This window comes from Antedon bifida, chromosome 9 (assembly GCF_963402885.1).
Source record: "Antedon bifida chromosome 9, ecAntBifi1.1, whole genome shotgun sequence".
NCBI classification, from domain to species: domain Eukaryota; kingdom Metazoa; phylum Echinodermata; class Crinoidea; order Comatulida; family Antedonidae; genus Antedon; species Antedon bifida.
In genome coordinates, this window is record NC_136234.1 from 9,432,191 (window position 1) to 9,457,041 (window position 24,851).

The window sequence follows — 24,851 nt, forward strand, 5'->3', positions numbered from 1 at the left end:
TATGTTAAAATGTTGAATATTTATGTTACATAATTTTTTCTTATTGGTTGAATAAATATTACGAAACGAAACATCCAAAAATAATGGTTTCTACCATACCTAAGGATGCTATATTAATGTTTACAATATCTAGTCGAGCCACACTGTTTCATTACCCCAACAAAATTGCAAGAGAAGGTTTTTATGATATATTAAATTAAAATATGGTCTCAAAAAACAACCATGGTTTGTTTTTAGGCTATCGCTCTCTGTAGAGCTTTTTTGCGTACTTGGCTCGTACGCAGCTTAGACAGACCGTTTTTGCACTTGATTGTTGTTCTGTATACCTTTTAAGATAAGTTCCTTTTAATTTTTGATGAATTATGAATGTAAAATAATGACACGTCAAACTTTGTGCGCCTAAAAATGGTTAATTTTATGCAAAATATTATGTAAATATATGCCTATTTTGAATCTATTATAGCTCTCCGGGATGGCTGGTGACCCCCTATTTTTTTCACTTATTATAAAGGCTAATGAGCTGTAGATATGAATTCATGTGAAATTTAGACCGTAAGTATGTTATGAACAGAGCCATATATATAAAGAGTTACGACATTGAAGTTTAGAAGCCATTTTTGTGTCAAAGAATTCGCACGATGGGCGCGCGCGTCTATTTTGTATAGCGTTTTCCTGTAGTTCATGCATTATTTTTAGATTTTTTTGTCTATGAAATAACGCTTATATTCCGTTTTTATTTTAGTAATTAATTTTATTAATGGTATTAATTTGGTAACATATATATATTGTGTCTATAATAATAAAAGAATAAATGCTAGGGCCTACATGCAAGTCAGGATACATCAAAGCATGAACCAATACAAAAAACACACAAATTCACCCCTCTTTTTATACAGTATATGACTCTCTGTGTGTTTTTGACACAAACTTTCAGAGACTCGTTCATCATTTCATTTGTAATAATTTGCCTTTATTATTTTAATATTGTTCATACCCTATTCAATATATTAACAAATATATCCACGACACTTTTTTATTTTATTTAGTCATCAAAGCATGCATTATGAATTGAAAATATTACATAATTGTTATTAATAGGACGTAGTTATGGGATGTTTCGTTCCAAAATCAATCAATCGAACTTTATAATGTACTAGCCCACGCGCGCGCAATATTCTTTGCCGCAAGTACTTCTGTACGCTGTGCACATCGATATTTCACCGTAAAATGTGCAATTACATTTTTTTAAATATAAGAAAAAGTTTAAAGTATTTTCTTGCTCCTATACTTTACATGCATTAACGGAGACAAGTTTGACACAAATTGATCTGCATATCATGTGACTATAATCCAATGTCGTAACTCTTTATATATATGGCTCTGGTTATGAAGTCATCATATGGCCATCTGAATTTTAAAAATAGGATTTTTATCTCTTTCTGCACAGTTTGTCACATTCAATAGAGCGCATATCGCGTAAACGTAAATTTTCTTCCAATTTTATTTTAATTTGAAAATGTCATCATATTCAAACGATTAAATAAACGTGGGTGGTGTAAAATATAAATTAACCAATACAGTCAACTGTTGACGATTATTGGACGATTTTGATCGATGGTGCAGCTTACTGTAAGCTAAGCCTAATAATAAGCATCTGTATGTTACGATGTGTTGCGCGATAGCCTAACTCGTCACCGTGACGAGTTCAAATCTAGTTATTATTTACATGTCTAATTCCGATACCTTCAGTGGCTGCCTCGATAATTTTTTTCTTCCACAAATCCCATAATCTTGATTATGTTCAATATCCCAAATTGGTTTATCGGTTGAGTGTTTACATCATTACAGGTGAAATTAACCAAATGTATATACATTTCATTTACAAATTATCATTGTATTGCTAAATCAATTTTCTTTCACATGAGTTGAAATTTTTTTATTTTTTTTACATCATCATATAAAAAAAAAATTAGAATAACGTGAGTTACTTAATTTCATCTTTACAGTATATTTTAATCTGTTATAGCTCATTGGAAAAAATTATGTTAACAATGCAGAAACTATACAACGTCAGGCTAGGCCTTTATCTAGCGTATGATGTTCGTACGTTACCGATGTTTTACCAGCTTAGCCTGCAAAACAAGCCTAGCTATAGGCTAGGCCTAAAGACCGTCCACTAGAGAACATTCATGACTGTCTAAATGATCACCAGATTGTGTTAATAATAGCGCCAATGCACTTCCCACAGTACGTATATGTTGTTCTAGACTTCTAGATTTTCGAGATATAAGGGGTCAAAGTTCAAAATCGACTAATTACAACAATGTATTACATATGTATTATATCCAATTTATTAAAGCACAATTTGGTCTTTTATTATATTTTATGATTATAGGTATCTATTCAATCTTATGAAAAAAGCCTTCGCGATTAAGGGTCAAATGTCAATATTGAACAATCATAGAACCTATAAATCCAAATAAAAACTAACATTTAACATAAAATTTAATGTTTTCTCATCCTGATAATAAATCATACCATGGAGATAACTTATTTCTCCATGATCATACACAATGTAAAAGAGCATATTTATCATTTTATCGGTTGACATAAGGTCAAAGGTCAACATTTTAATATGCGTATTAGGTAGTTATCAAATAAATGCGAAGTTGTCCAAATTATGAGATCAATGGTTTTACCAGTAATCAAATTATTTGATCAGTAAAGTTATGTTATTTCATATAATTTTGATTAATGAATTATAATACTGTAATTAATCAAATCAGACTGTGAAATGTTACGCTGACCTTAAATAAAATAAATGGTTAAAGCAAAAGATTGGTCAGAACATGGTTGCAGGCCTGCAATTTTCATTTTTAAGCAATAAGCTATCTGATTGATCTTCTCTTTAATGTTGACAATATATAATTTTTGTTTCAATTATTTGTTTAGGTACTCGGATAACAATTTACCATTTTGCACAAACTGGCTAGTATATAACTAGGTATTCTCAGTTATTGTGCACAACGTTCATATTACTGTACAATGTATCGACTACAATTACTACAACAAACCGTAAATAGCCTAATTCACATATCAAGGTATCAAGGTGCGATGTACATACTTAACAGAGACCTTATTTTATTGTAATACATCAAAAAACCTTTTCTTACAATTTTGTTGGGGTTAGGCCCTATATTTTCATATCTTGACCTAAATTATCCCTTACTACTGAATGCACTTGGTGTACAGTTGTTGAACATCATTCTAGCAGTGCATAATATACTCATCGATCCCTGGTTCAAGTGAAACACGTTATTTAACACGTAGTATACTCATCCCAGGCAGTGTAATATCACAATTTTAGACTTTCAGAATGAGAAAACAGTTTCTTTTTCATTAATTAATATAAACATTATAACAAACATTTTATTGTTTTAGCCAAGATACAGTAATATCAATAGTGGAAAATATGATTTGGAATTTCTACCAAAATTTAGATAAAAACAACAGTATTGAAAGAATATGAATAAGATAGGCCTAGTACACCTTACTAATACAGCACGACGTACTACTCTACTTTTTTTTAAATACAGGAAATGTTGATGGATCTTTTAGTATACAAAGAAGGACCAAGACTACGCAATCACTTGAGTCATGGCGAGATTAATTTTTATCAGGTTGATAAGGAAACTGCTGATTTTGTGTTATACGTTTGTTTATCATGGGCCTGTTTGTTTCTGAATACAGACTACACAGATACAAAAACAGTAAGCAGTTGCATGATTTTTTTAATGATTACCATATAGCACTTTATTATTTCTATTGTACGATAATACAAAATATAAATCATAATATTCTACATTGATTCCGGAGGTCTAACTGGTATATTACAAAGAGCGTTGAGTAGAATAGCGCATTCATTTTTCTTACCTATTTCTTTAACCATTAATTAAGATGAAAATTTATCCCATTAGACCCATATAGTATTTAATTTTACATAAAATCTAGTTTGTGATCTTAAATTAGATCCAAAAAAACGTAGGAAAAGTGCATTTTTTCTCATAAATTATATGTTTTGTTGATTTGTTGATTTGTTTTGTAGAATGGAATGATGGAAAAATTAAAAATTCATGGACAAGACTATAAATCAATATTTCATTACAAGGTTGTCTTAAAAAGAATGCTATTTCAACTTTTCACGTCTTTGAAAAAATGGCAAGGTATTGAACTTCCAACCACTGACCAACTTATTTGTGAACAGAATACAACTGATGATAAACTTAATGAAATGCTGTCACAAGTCATTCAACAAATTGTTAACAACTTCACTCAGTTGTCAAGTGTAGACAGGTATAGTTAAAAACCATTATTTTTAAATATAATGCAAAATTATACAAAACATTACGGTAATAATAAAATGAAATAGAAATTAAACTTTTGTGAGTTAATTACGCTGGCTGTTACAACCGCTAATGTAAAAAACGCCAGCTAATGTCGAAACAACCGTTAATGTAGAAAAATCCACTGCTAATGTAGTAAAACCTCCAGCTAATGTAGAAACGCCAACAGCTTATGTTGTAAATACAAAATTAACACCATCCAATGTAGAACGGTCAACAGCTAATGTAGTAACAAAAATTGCCTCACAGCTAATGTAGTTACTATCGCCAGCTAATGTAGAAAATATATATTTTACAAACCTATGTCTAAATCATGTGCAAAGACATCTCTTTATTTAGCTATCAGTCTATGCACCTCTCGTAAGCGACCAACTTTCTAAAATGACCTTACAAGATGTGGTCGATTATGAAAAGCGGGACCATTAAGAGAGGTGGTGTTCCTTTAAAAGATTTAGTCACTTACGAGAGGTATGGTCGTTAAGAGAGTGATGCTTAACAAGTTTTTTTTTTTGCTTAAGTTTCTGATTTATTTTAAAATATTGTTTATAGATTACTACTCGCAAACCATGATCTGTCTACACTTGAGATTTTATGTGAAAATATATGTCTGTCCACACTCTTTCGACCAAAAATTGAACAAGAGGTTACAACTATTTTACAAAAGATTGTACATCAGTCTCAATGCATATCAGAAAACATTTTACAAGTTACAAGTTTGCGATATGAACAATTATCAAAAAAGGAACTTCGCTCAAGGCAGAGAAAAAACTACAGCATACTTATAACCAGGTACTGTTTATCATTCTCACATGTTAGAAGAAGCTACTGAATTCTTAGAATAAAAAAAGTTACAACAAAATCAAACGATTTAGTCAAATAGTATGTTGATCCAATAATTAATTCATGCGAACTTTCAGTTTTAATTAACAGAACCTTCTTGATTCTATTTAAAAAAAATTAAATTCACAAATCATTTTAATGTGATTGATTTTTTAAAAACAGGTTCCCTATTGATAATGAATTACTTGAATTGAAAAGTTTCAATTTTTAGATTTTAATCACAGCAAGAATAAATCCGTTAACTGCCAACTGTTGATATAATAATCCTATGTAAAAGGACTTTAGAATCTGCCACAGTTGGTATTGCATATTTAACTATAAAGTATATTAATATACATGATGTATGAAACTAGAACAAGATTTTAAGATTATACAAGCTTTTTTTGTAGTTTCAGTAATTTTGCTTTTATTTTTCTAGTATTCCTACAATTTTGAATGCCTTAAATCTTGTCAGTTTTATTGTTGTCACTGAACTTTATATGTCAACTAATCTACCAGATGTAACATTACCTGATCAACTGTATCTAATCAAGTAGGTTTTTAATCAAAGGCTATTGACATTTATCATCTATCATTCGCTATAACATTGAAATGTTTAGAAACCCTCCCCCTAGCCTAGAGTAGAAGTCATCAATAATTGAATTAAACATGAATGGAATTGGGGCAGGGCATTTTAACAGAGTTAGTCCAAAATCCATTGTGTTATAAGACAAACAGCTTCAGGAACTGAAATACAGTAGTGTAATTGAAGCTGCTATTATATGTAATCCTAGGTGTGCTTTCAATGGTAATACCTCTCTGTTTCTTAAAAAAATACTCTACTTCAGAAATCCTCCCTTACGATCAATGTAGTTAACACATTCGTTTTGTTTTTTTATATATAGATTTCTGAAACAAGTGTTACAGTTTACAGAAAACATGGCAACAAATACATCAATTGAGCATAATAAATGGAGTGAAGGGCTAATACTGGTTGCTTCATTCCTTAAGAAAGTCACTCATTTTTATGAAAAACAAAAGTTTTAATGGCTTTTCGATTACAAATAATTGGATATTACATTATTATTGGGTAGAATGACGGAATTTTGAATTAAGTAATAATAGGGTTACAAAGAGGAAAAAAGTTCACTGATCACTTGGGGAAGTACTCATTCATTGGCTTGGCTAAGTTTCAAGTATTAAGAATGATTTAATTCTGTATATCAAAATTTAAGAATAAAACATACGAAGAGGCGGCTGGTGCCATTTCTGTGAATGCACATTCATTAACTCATTGAAGATGACACTGCCTTTCTAATTAACATGCTGTCACAGAGATTGTTGGCGAAGGCTGCAGTAGCTGTCAACGGTAGCTGTTAACAGCGTTTGCAACTTATGCCAAACGATAGATGTGAGTGTGTCACTGCCGATCGTGGACAGTATCGTGGTGCCATAGCAAAATCTTGCTGATAACCGACCGGGTGACCAGTAATTTCACTGTAGTTTATATTTGTTTACGTGAGTTGTCTGTTGTCATTAATCATAGGTATTAAATACATTGTATATACAGTATATTTATACTGATTTTCCAAATAACTTCAAATCAACTGATCCTGTATAATCAATACAATTGAATTATGATCAACTTCACACACATTATTAAGTTATGAATCTTCATTCATTCGTTTTATTTGGTAAAAATCAATATTGGAAAAAAAAACAGTCATATAAAGTTAAAGTAAAAATTGAATGTATACATATAGGTACATTATGGAAAGTTAACGATGGTTTAAAAAAAACGTTTAACATGTATTTCGCTTGAATTTTACTATAATATATTCCTAAAAATCATCAAAAAGCACAATGCACTTTATTTGTATAATTTTAATTCAGCTCGTCCCACAATTAATCAGACTTTGATAGTGTGTCAGGAACTTGATGGGAATCGGCACTTACCGCATGCTGAGGAATCTGTGAAATGTTTATTACTCGACGTGCATGATTAAAATGCTATAGTGCATAGGAGTAGCAATCTAATTATACTTTTCTTTACTTTAGTTCTACGCATGTCTTGTCTTATGGGCCTAGATATACTTTATACAGGAGTGCATCATTGATGCACTCATTATAATACATTTCTTATCTATTTGTACATCATCTACTATTTTAAGATTTAATATTTCTTTGAATTATTAGATTTTAGGTGGTATTGTAGGCCTAGTGTGGTTTGGATTTTGGAGAGCCACATGGATAGTGCATGGGTGTTGGCAATCCACATGATAGCCTACTCCACCCACACATGTCTGTGGTACATGGACATTGAATAAAATAATGGAAACTATTGTAAGTAATGCAAAATATTATCAATGCTTATATAACTAGGTTTTGGTGGAAATTTTAGTTTATAGATTTTGTATAACTATGCAGTAGGTAATGCAGAAAGTATGACAAGACTAATAGGTAGATACTTATTTAACGCATATGCATGTCAATATGACACGCATACGCATGTCAATATGACATTTAAAAATGTACAGTATTGTCTCCCAAAAACATGAAAATAGAATATTAATTTAATCAAACTTTGAATAGGTTATTTTGTAGTTTTAAAAAAGTTAATTCGTTCCCTAAAAAAATGTTTTCTCGTATAAAATTGCAAAATAAATATTCAACAACAACGATTTAAAAAAATATTTTTTCAGGGGGACAATACATCTTTTAAACATTTGTTAATGAATATTTTTCAATTATGTCTACATTTTCTTGGGTGTTTTTTTTTAAATTATGATAAAAAATCATATACTGTAGCCTATATTGTTGCTATATCTTTTATCAAATGTGTGGACCTTCTCATATTGCAGGTGTTATGGTATAGATGTTTTTGTTTAGTTATTGAGAACGTAACTTGAAAAACTTTTCTTTTCGTTTTAAACAAAACTAGATGTTACATAATAAACCTGTTGTCCCACATATTCCAAATATTGTTTAAAAATATTTAATGCAAAATATATTAATGAGATAGCAATGCACACTCTGACCATGCTCTGACCAAACTAGGCGGAGCTTATTTCTAATAAATTATCTTGGTTGGAGAATGAAATTCAGATCATTTATGGTAAACTCTAATCAATTTCAAGCATGCACGGTTAATTTTATGTTGTTGTAGCTGTTTATATGCTGGTTCATTTCAGGATCTACCAATACAATGTTTTAAAGAAGTATACCTGGTATGTTAGGATTTCTGTACATTTTATGTAATATTTCATCGTACAAAGGAAGATTTTCTTTAAAGGAAACACATTCTGGCAATGTTGAACTTCCAATTTGAAGAAACAATACTCAATGCATTGTGTAGTATTGGAACCAAGTGCCGTTTATGTATTGACAATTGTACTTTCAAAGTAGATAAGTGTATAATTGGTAATTTACCATTATAACATTTAAAATTGTAAGTTTGAAACTGGGTTTAGTTACTTATAAGAATTGGTCCGATTTTTTCTCTACTCTGACGTAAATTGAGAACACTTACTGGTAATAGGCCAACATTTGACCAATTACTTAACTCCCTGACGCAAAGCTACTCCACACTAGTTAAATACAATTATCATCCTGTTGGTGCAGCCCTCAAATATTAACACGCCGTCGTTTCAGCAATTCTGGATGATCCGTTCGACTCTGTGAATATGTTTGAGCGCCATTTCTTCATGGCCCGAACCGGCAAAATCAAGAATCAATGCGACTACACGCGCCCGATCCCCCCTTTTTTCCGTAGTGTCATTTCCGGGCCAATTAGACTAGTGGGAGGTGCCATTTTATCAAGAATGTTATGTGCGTGAGTACAATTTCCGACCATCTAGATTCTAGCCGCTGATAGCAAGCTTGTTGCCAGTGAACTTGTGTTTCCCAAGGCCAAAGGATTCGGGGTTTAGTCCTACCTGATGCAACAATTATGGATACTGTTTTTATAGGTTTCTCAAATAATGTTTAAACTTATCTTATTTATTGTACAGGTGATGAAAAAAGCATAACAGAGTTGGAAAAACAAATGACCATTATGTTTTCACCTATTTCAGATGTCGGTAACTGCAATGAAAATATTAGTATTTTTCTGAATTCATCATCAGAAGGCCATGGTAATTTGCAAATTTACAATATTTTTAAAATCTTAATTGCTATTCCATTCGTTTTCTTGACACTGCTTGGTAATGTTATGATTATTGTAGTTGTGTGGCGATATAAGCGGTTACAAATTCCATCCAATTATATTTTCGTAAATCTTGCAATTGCTGATATAACAACAAGCGTGTTTGTGTTGATTATCTCTGTTATACACGTGTTCCAGTTTGATGCAGGAACAATTTGCAATCTACCATATTGCAGTGTGACAATGGCATGCAGTGTTTCATTGCTCAGTCTTTCAATGATAGCTTATGATCGCTATCTTGCACTTGTAAAGCCTTTAAAATACACACAGAGACTAACATCAGAACGGGTTGCTATGTACTGTTTGATGTCGTGGCTGTATTCTTTAATTGTAGCAGTTTTGCCATTAATACATACATGGCCAATAACTAAAGACAATGATATCTGTAACTATATGCATATTGGTTATACTATCATTATTCAGCTTGGATTAACATTTGTTCCAGCTTTTTTATTAATGTTGTTTTCATACATAAATGTTTGGTCTGTTGCAAGACATCACTCCAGAGCTATTTCAGCAGTTCAACTTTATCTTTTTCCTGCACTTTTTAACCATAGAAACTACCACATGTTTAAAGGTAGTAAATATTTCAGAACCCTCACACTAATACTTGGAGTTTATTTATTGACATGGGTTTTGGTTGTTATATCAGTTCTCATGGACATCATTTTATTTAGAAATGGAAGAACCTATCAATTATACAAATATACTGGAATACTTATTTTAGTTAATTGTAGTGCAAATCCGTTTGTGTATGCATACCGAAACCAAGACTTTAAAGCAGCTTTTAAAAGGATTCTAACAAAAGTGTGGTTTTTGTATTCAAGAGGACGACAATCCGAATTAGAGCGACAACCATCAAGAGCTTCTGACCAACTGAGCAGAACAAATAGTTTGTGTATGAATTTACAACACGTACAGCTTGTTAATCGAGCTAACACAACTTTAACAGTACCTGTGCCTACCGCTAATGGTAGCTTTGCATCTTCAACCACATATCTTCAAAATACATCAAAACAGAGTGTGTAAATATTTTAACAATGTTTCTTTAAAAACATCTTTTTAATAAATTGTTTGTAAATTTCCAATAATGTACAGGTGTTTTTCCCAAGTGTCCTACTGCAAAAGGCATGCCTGTTCACCAACAATTCCAGAGTAGATGCACACCATATCAAGCTAATGGGAGAAAAACCTCTGCAATTTGGATTATTTAAAATTGGACACATAGTGGCTGGATTCAATCACATATTTTTGTTCAGTACATCTTCCTGTCCAGATTAGTTGTCTTTTGCTGGTGATGATGAAAACCAGGAAATCTTATAGCTTTCTAGATAAAAGTTACAGCTTGCTCTTGTGTGCAATCACGTTGAGATCGTCAATAAGATAAATATTTTTTCTAGTTTCTCACAGTTACAACAACAAACAATATTGCTGAACTACCATCCCTACCTGCCTGGTTTGGTGCCACCACCTCAATTTGAGCCCTGGGTCATATTTGATGAATTAAAATGTACCCAACAACAAATCCGGAGGGCCTGATCAAATTCTCAATAAACGTACTTCCCTTACCAAAGAAAACTCAACCATCAATTGATGCAATCAGACCTATCTCTTCACATCTACCTTTTATACGTCTTCGACTAACCTCGAATGCAATTCTTCCATCAATTCGAAATAGTATTGATTGTAGACAATATGGAAATCAGAAGGGTAAGTCAACCATTGCCTTATCGATGTTGTATATCATAGATTGGTCTCACATGCTGAGAAATCGGAAAGCATCGGTACTCTGGTGCTGACCGACTTCTCTAAAGCATTTGACTCTGTTGACCATACAACTGCATTTCATCATCTTTTAAATATGGGTGTACCACCTACCATCTTGCAGTTGGTGGTTGGTTCATCTCATATAGACGACAACGAGTTAAATATAAGAAGCTGTACTAATAGTAATGTAATGCAAATTATTTTAGTAATTTTTTTTTAACAATACTAATTGTCAAACAGTTAAATATTGTTAGTGGATTGTAAATAGATTAATTTAAATTTCCCTCGAAATGAACAGTCTGATTCTACTAGTTCCACTGAAAATTAAACAAAATATTGAAATATTAAACAACATTGAAAGTGTATGTGCATTTACTAATTAAGTTTCCCGTTTTGTTTTATTAAATAGATATACAAGAATGACACCAGAAAGATTTAATCAAGGGCTAATATTATTTCCAGGGAACGAAATAATATTTCGAAGGAACGAAATAATATTTCGAGAGAACGAAATAATATTTCGAGGGAACGAAATAATATTTCGAGGGAACGAAATGATTTCGAGCGAACGAAATAATATTGCGAGGGAACGAAATGAATATTCCGAGGGAACGAAATGATTTCGAGCGAACGAAATAATATTTCGAGGGAACGGAATGATTTCGAAGGAATGAAATAATATTTCGAGTGAACGAAATCATATTTTTTTCAACTAATGTCCCTTCCCAGCGGACATACCGACGTTGAATCAACATTAACATTAGGTCGCGACGTCGGACAACACGATATCAACGTCGGACAAACGTCGACCTACCCCTATTGATACAACGTCATTATTGTAACGTTGATACAACGTTGAATTCAGGTTGAAGTCTATGGCGGGCCAAACTGTCATTTAATTTAAAACTAAGATATCTTAGTTTTAACTAAGATATCTCTATTTAAAACTAAGATATCTTTATTGAATTAGATATCTCTATTTAAAATTAAGATATCTATTTAAAACTAAGATATCACTATTTAAAACTAAGATATCTTTATTGAATTAGATATCTCTATTTAAAATTAAGATATCTATTTAAAACTAAGATATCTCTATTTGATAGAAAACAAAGATATCTCTATTTATTAAACATCTCTAATTTGTGAGCAAACTAAGAAGTATTGAAGATATCTCTATTTATTAAACTCCAATATCTGTAATTTATTTCAGTAATCTGAAAGTGATACAGCGGAAGTAACCGGCCATAGTTCAGGTGGTCATGAGCAAAGAAATATTTGATATAATATTGTGATGACTAGACTGGGAATTAACTGTAAATGTAGAAAAAAAATGATAGTATTTAAAAATGGGAGCAAACTAAGAAGTATTGAAGATATCTCTATTTATTAAACTCCAATATCTGTAATTTGTTTCAGTAATCTGAAAGTGATAAAGCGGAAGTAACCGGCCATAGTTCAGGTGGTCATGAGCAAAGACATATTTGATAAAAGCATGTGTACTTTCCATGTGTGCAGATATCATTGTCTTGTGTCTCTGACATATATAGGGATAGTTTAACAACATGATTTAAATTTCGTCGACTCTCTGTATTCAAGTTAATATCTTTTTATGATATTCAAACAAAATTATACGTCACTTATCTTTCTCTGTCTGCATCTCAGTCAGAAGTTGTAGAGATAAAGCAGAGTTAGTATGAGCTTCTGTGCTTTCCATTTAAGATATTTGTGCCACATGTCCAAAAGCCATATAATTCACCGGGTCGAAATAAGAATTGCTTTTTGATGTCATCTCTGTCCACCTTAACTCATCTCGGGCAAGAGATATGATGATATATGTATTATTCCAAATTCTCAAATGAAATGGGAAATAGAATTTAGAGATGAAATTATTGACTGGAATGAAATATGGAATAGAAAAGTATGTAGAATGAAACACATGGTAAAAGTAGCTCAATTTAATTTTAAGTTGTTACATCGAATCCTTACATGTAAAAAAAGACTAAAAAGATAGAAATTATCCACAACAGACAAATGTAATAAGTGTAAGAATCATATAGAAAATGAAGAACACTTATTAATTGCATGTAAAACTATTCAACCAGTCTGGAAAAAGTTTAAAGATATGCTGGTTCAGTGTCTTCCAAATGAGGTTACAGTACAGCAAGACTTCCCAAAGTGGGTTAATGTAATTTTGGGAACAACAAACAAACTTGTAAACGAATTAATTTCAGTTTTTACATTTTGTATATATAAATCCTCCATAATATATAAAGAACTAGAAACGACAGAAAAAAAAAGAATCTGCAAATATTTGGGGTCTATTTAAAAATGAAATTATAAACCTCATAAATAATGAGTATTCGTATAACTTTTATACTGCTGATCAGAAATGGAAAAATAGTAAAGACAAGATATTTGACTTATTGAATAATTAAAATATATATGTGCTGGAGATCTCTCTCCCTACGATTTACAATTGTATTTTATATTTGTGTGACATATGCTGTATAAGTTTTAATATAAATGTGTAGCCCTTTTTTATTTCAAGTGATTTTAAATGTAACCCGTGATTATGTTTCTAGACAATTTTAATAATTTATATGAAATCCGCAATATTCAGCATGTTTGTATATATATTGTATGTAGGTCATAAGTAAATGTTTTTAATAATTGTAAATTTTGTTTTATTCACTTTTAAATATACTATGTCATTAAAATAAAACACGTTTTAACAATAATCACAAATATGTACGCGTCACTTGCATGTGACAAGAAAAATGGAGAACATGACCTTTGTTTTTAATTTTTACTGCAAACTGAAATAAAAGTGGGACGAGCCCATAAAAGACAAAAAAAAAAGATAGCGATCGGTCGCAAACACTTCCAAAAATTGTAAACGTAGTGGACAACTTGCCCTATATCAATCAAATATTGAACACAGAAATTAAATTAGATGGAAGTCATAAGTGCATTTAAAGCACAAAAAAGGGTAAAGCCCCGGGTATTGATGGTATCACGAGCGAAATATTATTAAATGTCCCAAATTTTGTGTATGAGAAAGTTAAGCTTCTCTTCAATTTAATATTTGTCAGTGGCAATTTCCCTCAACGTTGCTTTCTTTTAGGCTCCTCCACTTTATATTTATATATTTGTAAAGTGAAATAAATAAATAAATAAATAAATAAAATAATTATACCAATACATAAAAAGGGAAAAGTTCTGAACCTCAAAACTATAGAGGGATATCTCTGATCTAAGGCTTTCCTTTATATCATCAATGATGACTCGTAGACTGGACAGATGAATGTAACATTTTGAATCAGGAGCAAGCCGTGTTTAGGAAAGGATATCGAACCCTCGACAATATATTTATTTTGAACACAATTGTATCGCGTCGGTAAACTTCGCCTGGAAAGTAATAGTCAGGTCGCTTTATTTATTGATTTCTTAAATTTGTTCACGAAGTTATGTAATATATAATGGGTGTGGCTTTGATGACGTCATTATATTGGGAAATTATATATTTCTCATGTTAGTGATATTGTAAATGTCATAATCTATAATTTGATACTAAACTTGGCATATTTATGTAATTTATAGTTTTTTTATATTTTTACATAGCTACATAATATATTTAAAATGGGCGTGGTCAAAATGACGTCATTAAATTGTTCAGCCTAGGCTCCCCCACGAGGGGGCCCCCTGAAGAGTAGGCTCTAATTCATTAATTATGTAGGCTTATCTGCATTATTCAGTAACTTAATGAATAAACAAGGCACATACATTATTTATATTAACTTACTTCTCTAATTATTATATTTTATATCGCCCTCCATGCCACAATCTGCCATTATGCCTTTCAATTTCAATATAGGCTTATGTACACTTCTAATATATACACTTAATATAATGTTTTACCGCCCACCATATAACTGTTTTTTCTTTTGTGGCGTTCATGACGCAACGGGCCTCTAAATTCTCCAGCTAATTGTATTTTATTGTTGATCAGGTGGTTTAGTAATATTTTATTTATTCTATTGAATGAGATATCTCTATTTAAAACTAAGATCTCTATTAAAAACAGAAATATCTTTATAAACAAAGATATCTCTATTTAAAACTAATATAACTTAGTTTTAAATATGGATATCTTAGTTTTAAATAGAGATATCTTAGTTGTAAATAGAGATATCATCGTCGATACAACGTCACTATAGTAACGTTGATACAACGTTGAAATCAGGTTGAAGCCTGACAATTTAAGTTCGGTCTTCTTCTAATTTTGTAGCCTGCATAGTGAAAACATCTAAACATTATAGACCTACCTAGCTAGGCCTATCTATGATGTCGTCATTTATTTTGTTTGAGGGTTATTAAATTTAATACCTAGGCCTAGCATTAAATATTGAAAGTTGTTTAAAACAAGAAGACTCACTGACACTGAATTCTGAAAAATGTTGGAAAATCCTATGAATTGAAGATGTTATGTCCTATAGTTAGGTAAGTTTACGCCCAATTTATATGATTTATACTGTAGCTAATTTGCTGTATTATTTATTACAATTTTTCATTTATAGTTGCTGCAATTTGTTTATGAAATAAAGCGATACTACTTGGTTTTTCAACCAACAAAATTGAATAATTTCTTATTATGTGTGTAATTGCTTATTAATGAACGGATCGCTAAAGATTGCAGGAGCAAAAGCTTGGAAAAAGATCCCTAGATAGTTTGTCTGTAAATAGTTTTGAAATTATTTATAAAAAGCATTTCTTAAAAAAATAATTGTATTTCCACATGTATTATTATTAACGTTCTATATTCACTGATTGTTATTACCTCCGCCAAGGAGGTTATGTTTTCACCCCTGTATGTGTGTGTGTGCGTTTGTGTGTGTGTCTGTGAACAGCCTGGAGGCCACAGTTTTTATCCGATTCTCACCAAATTTGGACACAATGATCTATGCCTCAAAAGCTCAGACGAGTTCGAATTTGAGGGGGAAAGGTCATAGGTCAAGGTCACAACTAACAAAAAACTATTTTACTGCCTAGAGACCACAGTTTTTATCCGATTCTCACCAAACTTAGCCACAATGATCAATGACACATCATATAATTGTGGTTAAATTTTGAAGGGTCAGGGTCAAAGATCAAGGTCCACAAAAAACAAAAAAAAAGAAATAAAAAAAAAAACCTCAGTGGGACTTGAACCAGCGATCTCAACTGTGAGAGGCTAGGTACATAACCATTACACCACACTGTCATCCACAACTTTGTAGTGTGCAGTTAACATATTTACACTTAGAACTAATAAAACAAAATGTAAAAAAAAAAAATATTCAGGGGGCATTTTATGTAGGGGAATTTTACAGTAGGCGGAGGTTTGTACTCTCGGAGTACCCGCTAGTATTTTTTCTATTTTTCTTGTGTTTTTTTAAAAGTTGTTTCATTGCAGGACCATATTGAACAAGGCCAACAGCCATTAAGTCGCGTGCTACAATGCATAGTGATACCGAACCGACAGACAGACCGACAGACAGACCGACCGACCGACCGACATCGTGAACTATACTGACCGAAATTACTGAACATGTTTAAAAATGTTGAAATGTTTAAAAACATTTATATTTTTTTAATTTACACGTGCGTAGCTTTTGACGTGCTCGTATAACGTAATTTCGAGTTGAAAAGTAAGTCAAGAAAACAGAAATCGGGCAAAAAGAGTGCGCAATAACATTTAACGCGCAGTGCGCGCGCAAAAATCTGCGCACTCATGGCAATTTTGTAAACGCTTAAAATTGCCTGAAACGTACTCTTATTTCATCGAAAATAAATTTTGAAAATTTTAAGCGCGCGTACGCATGCGTTACATGCGCTACGCACGTAATTGTATTGCCATATGATGATTTATGCCCTGAAATTTATGAGTACCAAATTTTATTTAATTGTGATTCATGGTTGTGAAGATATGATTACAAACGTGATTTCGTTAAATCGTGCGTAGACCGCGTAATTTTTTATTGCGCACCGTGAAAACATAACCACATCGATTCCTGGCCATAAGGAATATTCTGTGAAAAATTGACTTAGCTAGATTAAACTGATATCAAGATAAGGTCAGAAAGCGATAAAACGCATAGTGATACCGGACCGACAGACAGACAGACAGACAGACAGACCGACCGACATAGTGAACTATAGAGTCGCTTTCACGCGACTAAAAACAGAAACTTTGTGATCTTTTCTTTTCTGAATTATGTTATCCTGCCTAAATATGTTTTAATAAAATAAAATAATGTTTTAACTTGACGTCGAACGTTGAAATCGTGACGTTTAACCCAACGTTGTAATTATGTCGTTGCTCGACGTCGATTAACCTTTCAAATCCAAGTTCATTTCAACATTGTATCGACGTCGTGACTGGACGTAGAAGTAACGTTATATCCGACGTTGACACGTCAAACAAACGACGTTGACAACTAAAAGCCTGCTTTCCTGTCGACGTTAGTCGACGCTATCGTTAACAATAATCGGCGATCTTCTACGTAAACATTGAAATGTTAACGATTTACAGGAAAGGGTACTCGCTATCGTTATCATTTCAACTTGACCGTTTTCAAACGATCGTCGTTGAACTGTTAACGATCAACGATGATAGCGTCGAATAACATCGACAGGAAAACAGGCTTTAAATCCGACATGTTATCAACGTCGTGACTGGACGTCGATTTAACATTGAAAACTGACGTCGATTCACCTTTCAAATCCAACTACAAAGATCGACGTCGATGTAACGTTTATATCTGACGCTGACACAACGTCACAAAGATGACGTCGATCCACCTTTCATATCCAACTACAATTCAACGTTGTATTGACGTCGTAATTTGACGTCAATGTAACTTTTATATCCGACGTTGATACAACGTTGGCATAATGACGTCGATCCACCTTTCATATGCAGCGTCTTTTCAAAGGCGTATCGACGTCAGGGTGCGACGTCATCCAACGTCAAACCAACTGGTTGTGAGGGTTTGCATTGAAATAATTGAAATATATATTTATACTGGGTAACCTCTTCAGTCAAAGACTGGTCTCCCAGAGGGCCCAGTTGGTGATCAGTGGCTGTGATGTACTATTACACCGGGGTAACCCCCTACTCGTCTCGAAAGATGTACTAGGTTCTTTAAAGTGCACACAAGCTAGTTGTGTACACTGGACCTACGGTTTATAGTCCTTATCCGAGAAGACTCGTTCTACCACCAGAACCATGGAGTGAGTGAGCCTCGAACCCCTGCCGATGTTATGGCTACGTAATTACGGTTCCACTGTCTTAACCGCTGGGCCACTCACTCACCCTCACCGCATTAATTACATGTAAATACCTTGATTATTGTTGAATTTAATTTCCATTAATAACTGTAATGGTAGGTGTGCAAGTCAGATCCTGCATTAAGAGAGTGTGCATGAGACCAATTATAAAATTAAATTATTGACTAAAAATATGTTGTGGCTTCTTTAAATATTAGCTTGCCACCGACTGATGCCGTTTTTGTCATGCGGGTCATGCTAACTAGAGGCTCGAGGTTGGTGATGATGTTGAGAGGCGGGTGTCACGAAACTAAGACCTAAGACATATTGGAGTATGCGAAATTTTCATGAAAAAACGTCTGTAAAATGTTATTTATTATTTGTTATTTATTGATTTTTCTTCATAAAAGTAGTAATTCTAAGGTGTGGTATTCAGGATAAAGCATGGTTAACACATTTACTGTTAAAATACAAGGCAGATGCGAAAGGGAACTATTGGCAATCTAAGGTCTTGGGTCTTGGGTTTCGTGGTTCAATATTTTCGTTTCTATGGAACGCCAAAAGAGCAACATGAATAGAGGGCTAAAAACTATGTGGAATCCATCTATTTAATGGATTTTTTTTGGTGAAAATCATGTTCAATTTCAATATATTTTGTCACTGTCAATACAAATAAAATGTTACTGTTGATACTTTACATGGTTTTGTTAAATTTAAGAATAAAATCGACAAATTCGCCCTTATGACTAGGCCTAGGGTAAGTAGTGATGCTGATTTTAAGATCGATTAATATTCTTTGAAAACAGAAAAGTATCAGCAGTAACAGATTACCGTATTTTTATTGACAAAATATATTTAAATTAAGCGTGCATTTCACCAATAAATACATTCTCGATAGAAACGAAAATATTGAAAATTGAGTATGCGAAATTTGTGAATAGTGTGCGAGAACACATCTGTAAAATCACCAATGTTTATTTATAAATAATATCAATTATTTATTTGTTCCTTTTTATGTGAATCTCCTTCATAAAAGTACTTATGAGGCATTATTCTAAGGTGTGGTATTCAGGATAAAGTTAGTTGAATTAATTTTGGAGTCAAAATACAAGGCAGGTGCGAAAAGTCTCGTCATGATGTATTTTTGTGAGGGTCCCTAATGATCAGCTTCAGCTCGATGGACCACCTTCATAAAATATTGCTGGAAAAAAAAATAATAATAAATAAAATACATCATATCTTTTTTTTTTTAATGCAACAAAATATTTAAACATAACTGCAGTAATGTGTCCCACCATAATATTTGACTCAGCATTACTAAGATTGAAGTTACTTGCATTATACAGTACTTACTTAAACATTATTATAGCATTGTAACTATTTCTTTTTTTATTATAGGCATACAGATGTTTGATAATCTGCCCATATATGCTGCTGAAATGAAAAAGTACATAATTTCAACATAATAACTTCGATTATATCACCATAAAACAAAATATGCTAGGCCTAGCCTCGAAGAATATAATAATTATGTTGTATTTTATTCATCTTTGCTATTTTTCAAATTGTAGTTTAATCAAACTGTTAAAACAATGTAAAAATTAATATAATTCAGTATTTGATGTTGATTGTACACTGCGTGTATGTAAACTTGTTTTATTGACGTATTTTGAATAATTCAATTTAGATTTATTTCGCTTTATTATTGAAAATCAAAATGTATTCATTTAATTAAAACAATATAATAAACAAATGGATGAGAAGTTCCGACTTCTGACTGGAATGATTTGTCATTGAGCTATGCGGATCTAACTCGGTTTGGATGTCTTTTGCAATACTAAATTGATAAAGTTGATTTTTATTATTAATCATTATTGTTAACGTAACAAAAATACTAGGCCTAGGGCCTAGCCTCGAAGAGAAAGCAAATTATTATTACTTCTACTCTCGAAATAAACATATACTGGGCCTACATACGATACAAAATCCCCTATCATGGACAACACAATGGGTGACTCACTACTCCAATAAAAGCCCCTACTGTGGACAAAAAATCCCCTACGGATGATGATCGACTCTCTCGATGTGCCGCGCGTGTAGGCCTACTGGGCAAGTTTGAGCAAATTAGACTAGGCTCCATGCAGCAGTCACATTTTTTCATTTGACCCGATGTCAAGGGTCATATTTGTTGAGACGTGAAAAGGGACGAAAAGTAAAAGCACTGAATGATGAAAGCACCGAAAGTAATGCTAAAAGAAAAGGGCCAAATAGAAAAGCACCAAACGATGAAAGAGCCGTATAAAATGATGAAAGAGCCGTATGAAATGGTAAAAGAGCCATATGAAATGGTAAAAGAGCCGTATAAAATGGTGAAAGAGCCAAATGGTAAAGGGCCGAATGGTAAAAGAGCCGAAGAAGGCAGTAACGGCGTTCCATACTAATAACTCGCCTACTGTGGACATATTATTTCACAAACCCTATACAGTAATTGTAATCGTACGCTATGGGTATGAACGGGTCAGTCTAATTACCGAAAACAATCATAAACAACCGAAAACAAATTAAAAACAAAATAAAAAAAATCTAAATACCGAAAACACATTTGTATAATATATATATTTTTAAAATAAATATATATTTGTTTTTTGGTATTTAGATTTTTAGTCGCGTGGACGCGACTCTATAGTTCACTATGTCGGTCGGTCGGTCTGTCTGTCGGTCCGGTATCACTATGCATTGTATCACGCGACTTAATGGCTGTTGGCCTTGTTTATTTTGTTTTCGGTTGTTTATGGTTGTTTTCGGTTATCTTTTCGGACGACTTTTTGGGGCGACTTGACTGGATCCCATGCCTGCTTAATTAATTAGAAAAAAAGGTCAGTCTAATTACCGAAAACAACCGAAAATAACCGAAAACAACCATAAACAACCGAAAACAAAATAAACAAGAAATATTTCTTACTAAAAACGCCGCTCGCTTGTTGACGTAGCCGTTTTAAAGATATTTTGTCCCCCTAAACAATTTTTTTTTATTTGTTTTTGAATGTGTCATTTTATTGTCACATAATAGTTATTCACGTTAACCAAAAAAGTATTTGCCTGAAAAAAATCTAATTTAAAGCAACAAATACTTAAATTGTCTGTCAGACAATGGTTTTTGGTTAAAATTAAACGTTTCTTTCTCTTTTTATAAGTGAATAATAATTTTTTTTATGGAGGTGAATAACTTTTTTATTTGAAGTTAAATATAACAAGAATTAATTCTTTGATATGTCATAATTGTGCAATTGAAAAATAAAAAATACTGAATCTGTAAAAGATGATGTGCTTATTTAAATAAAAATGATGTCTAAACAGTATTAAAGCCAATTTTAGACCACTAAACAGACTCAATTTCTGTCACTTTAGTTCATTTGCTAAGATGTCAACAAGTGATAAATTGTATCTTTTTACAAACAAAAACTTTACTATTGACTGTTTTGATCATAATTCAATGATTATCTGACAGTATTATAATATCGGCCTAGATTGACAGTCAATGAAGTGATTGTAAATACCGGCCTATACAGCCAAAATAAAGTTATTTGACAGTGAATTATTATAATACCGGCCTAGGCTGACAGCAAGAACAAAGTTATTATTTATTGAACAAGATTTTACAGATTACCGTCTACATGCATCTCAATAATAGGCCTACTGTATTTATCAGCAAATGTTTTCATAGACTCTCTTCTCCCAGCCAGACGTGCTTTGGGGTTAGTAATTTGAGCATGACCAGTCCTAGTTTACAAATTATCAAAAACGTCAGCCTCTAGAACTATAGCTACCGCTCTGATATAACTTCTGAATGAGTATGTCCTCTTGGGACATAGCTGGCTAAAGCCGCGGCGCGAAAAAATCTAAATACCGAAAACAAATTTGTACAATATATTTTTGTTAATGTCGCCCTCTATTGATGATTTTCTATCCATGGAGAGAGAAGACAGCGCGCGCAAAAGCCAAGACCCTACGAAATGGTAGTGTGCACAAAATACAACTCAAAATCGTACAAATTCAATGATATACACCATACATTTACTTACAAAATCTATAAACACATTTCGTTTTTAACCTTTCGATTTCAAAAACAAATTTTACAGATTTTACATACTACTGCTTATGCGCGCGTTTTGAATGATATTTATATCTATTTATTATTGTACTAATAATTGTCAATCTTCAAGAAGAATTTCTGTTGTTATTTTATGATGATGATGGACAAATAAAGCATTTCAGTATTCAGTATTCAGTAACTCGACTACGGTGATTTTAATAATAGATTTTATTGTGACTCGTTATCGTGAGCTTGTTTTAAGTATACTTTATAGTCCCTAAAATTATCAATGATATTCTTAAAAATATCATAATTTGAAAATCTATAATTAAATTGATCATTGTAATTGTTTTAAACTACTGTGGTGTAGCTTTGCGTCAGGGAGTTTATAAATTGATCATGATTAACGTATTCACAATTGTGAGGAGTACGCGTTGGTTTCTGGATCAAACATCGAAAGACTAAATTCAAAATATGTTTACAGATTCTGTAAGTAAATGTACGGTGTTATCATTTAGTTTGTACGCTTTTTAGTTGTATGTTGAATCCTACCATTTCTTTTGCGCGCGCGGTCTTTTCTCAGTCATGGTCTTAGCTTTAGAAACACCCATCATCAGTAGAGGGCGACATTAACACAAATTATACACATTTTTCGGTTTATTTTCGGTTTTTTTTCCCGGTTGTTTTTTGTTGTTTATGGTTGTTTTCGGTTGTTTTCGGTAATTAGACTGACCGAGAAAAAATAAAGCATGTATTGTATATTTTTAAAAAGTATGTCCCTTTTATTTATTTAATTCAATTTGTAGCTAAACATCACAGACATAAGTAGGCATACAATACCTTAAATTCTAGTTCTAGTTCTGGGTTCAGCTCCCAGGCAGGCTTTCGCTTGTCAATGGTGCTAGCCTCTTTCTCCACCTTTTTCTATCCAGCATCTCTCCGCTATTTATCAGTTCTTGTACTGTAAGCATGTTATTTCTATTTAGGATATCTTTTATTGTCACGTCCATCCACATTTGGTCTTCTTCCCAATTCCAACATCTCTTAGGCCTAACTATTTTCAAAGTTGGGTTAACCCAGTGCACTTGTGCAAAGTTACGCGACCCTGTTGAGCCGTGAAATGTGCAAAAAGTCACATTTGTGCAAACAGCCACATTTGTGCAAACATGTTGCCTTCCAATGTGCAACAACCACATTTGTTCAAACATGGCACCCTCAAATGTGCAAATCTGTAAAAATGTGCAAACATCACACCGTTAGGCCTAAATGTAAAAACGATCAGTTTTGACGTTAAATGTGCAAATGAAATTCTACAAATGTGCAAATCACTTTTGTTCAAAAAGTTCGTTTATTAAAAATGATAACCTAATTCTAAATAGTCACGTGGTTTTCTAACAATGTTTTCAAGATATAGCATAACATATATTGTAGTACAGGCTGAAATAATCTGTTTTTGAAAAAAACAAGGCCATATACATGGCTGCACTCGCGTGCTCAAGTTAGTGTTTACCGACCAACCAACCGACCGACCAACCGAACGACCGACCAACCAACCGACATAGTGAACTGTAGAGTTGCTGGATATGGTAACTTCCATACCGTTGAAATTGAAGTCCCTAATAGCTGTCCTCTTATTTTAAACGAAATTTACAAAACATACCGGTAATGAACTGAGTTAATTATATTTTATATTATTTTATTAATGTATTTCTGTTATGCGCGATTTGAACAATTTATGCAATTTGAAATTCATTGACGATTTTCTTGCGCAAATTGAATATATTCATTTTGCGCAGAAAATTCAGTATTTTAAAAAACTAAAGCTCATTGAAATCCGTATACATTTGTAAAAATGCAGTTAAAAGAATAAAATGTTATTAAAATTACGCAGATATTTCTTGCGCAAATTCAAACGCGCAACGGAATCTTTGCGCTATTTTAAACTACGCATAACATTTACCTTCGCTTAAGAATTATACAACATTCATATACCTACTTCATCTATATTATTTTCCTTTTAATTCATTTTGTTAAAGAAAATGATTTGAAAATCCTCACAATTTAAAATTGCATAAATTGTTCAAATCGCGCATAACAGAAATACGTTTTAAATAAAATAATATAAAATCTAATGATGAACTTAGTTCCTTATTTTTGTGTGAATTTCCTTTAAAATAAGAGGATAACTTTAAGGGATGTTAATGGTATAGAAGTCTCCATCCAGCAAGCAGCGATCACGTGTCAGTCCTGCATC

General features: G+C 32.5%; 2 protein-coding genes across 4 annotated transcripts in view; both read left to right on the top strand.

Moving 5' to 3' along the window:
- The window catches only part of LOC144852487 (endoplasmic reticulum membrane-associated RNA degradation protein-like), a 52,400-nt gene extending 43,786 nt beyond the window's left edge, over positions 1–8,614 (top strand). For all 3 annotated transcript variants that reach the window (XM_078710318.1, XM_078710317.1, XM_078710315.1), the window contains 5 exons: positions 3,597–3,770; positions 4,106–4,353; positions 4,953–5,192; positions 5,662–5,775; positions 6,128–8,614. In XM_078710318.1, the coding sequence (XP_078566444.1) occupies positions 3,597–3,770; positions 4,106–4,353; positions 4,953–5,192; positions 5,662–5,775; positions 6,128–6,269 (918 nt within the window). In that variant the 3' untranslated portion in view covers positions 6,270–8,614. The remainder of the gene's footprint in view (positions 1–3,596; positions 3,771–4,105; positions 4,354–4,952; positions 5,193–5,661; positions 5,776–6,127) is intronic.
- Positions 8,615–9,535: 921 nt separating this feature from the next.
- LOC144852514 (octopamine receptor beta-2R-like) lies at positions 9,536–11,539 on the top strand. Its single transcript, XM_078710360.1, has one exon. The coding sequence runs from the start codon at positions 9,610–9,612 to the stop codon at positions 10,453–10,455; it is 846 nt and encodes a 281-aa protein (XP_078566486.1). The 5' UTR covers positions 9,536–9,609; the 3' UTR covers positions 10,456–11,539.
- Positions 11,540–24,851: the final 13,312 nt, after the last annotated feature.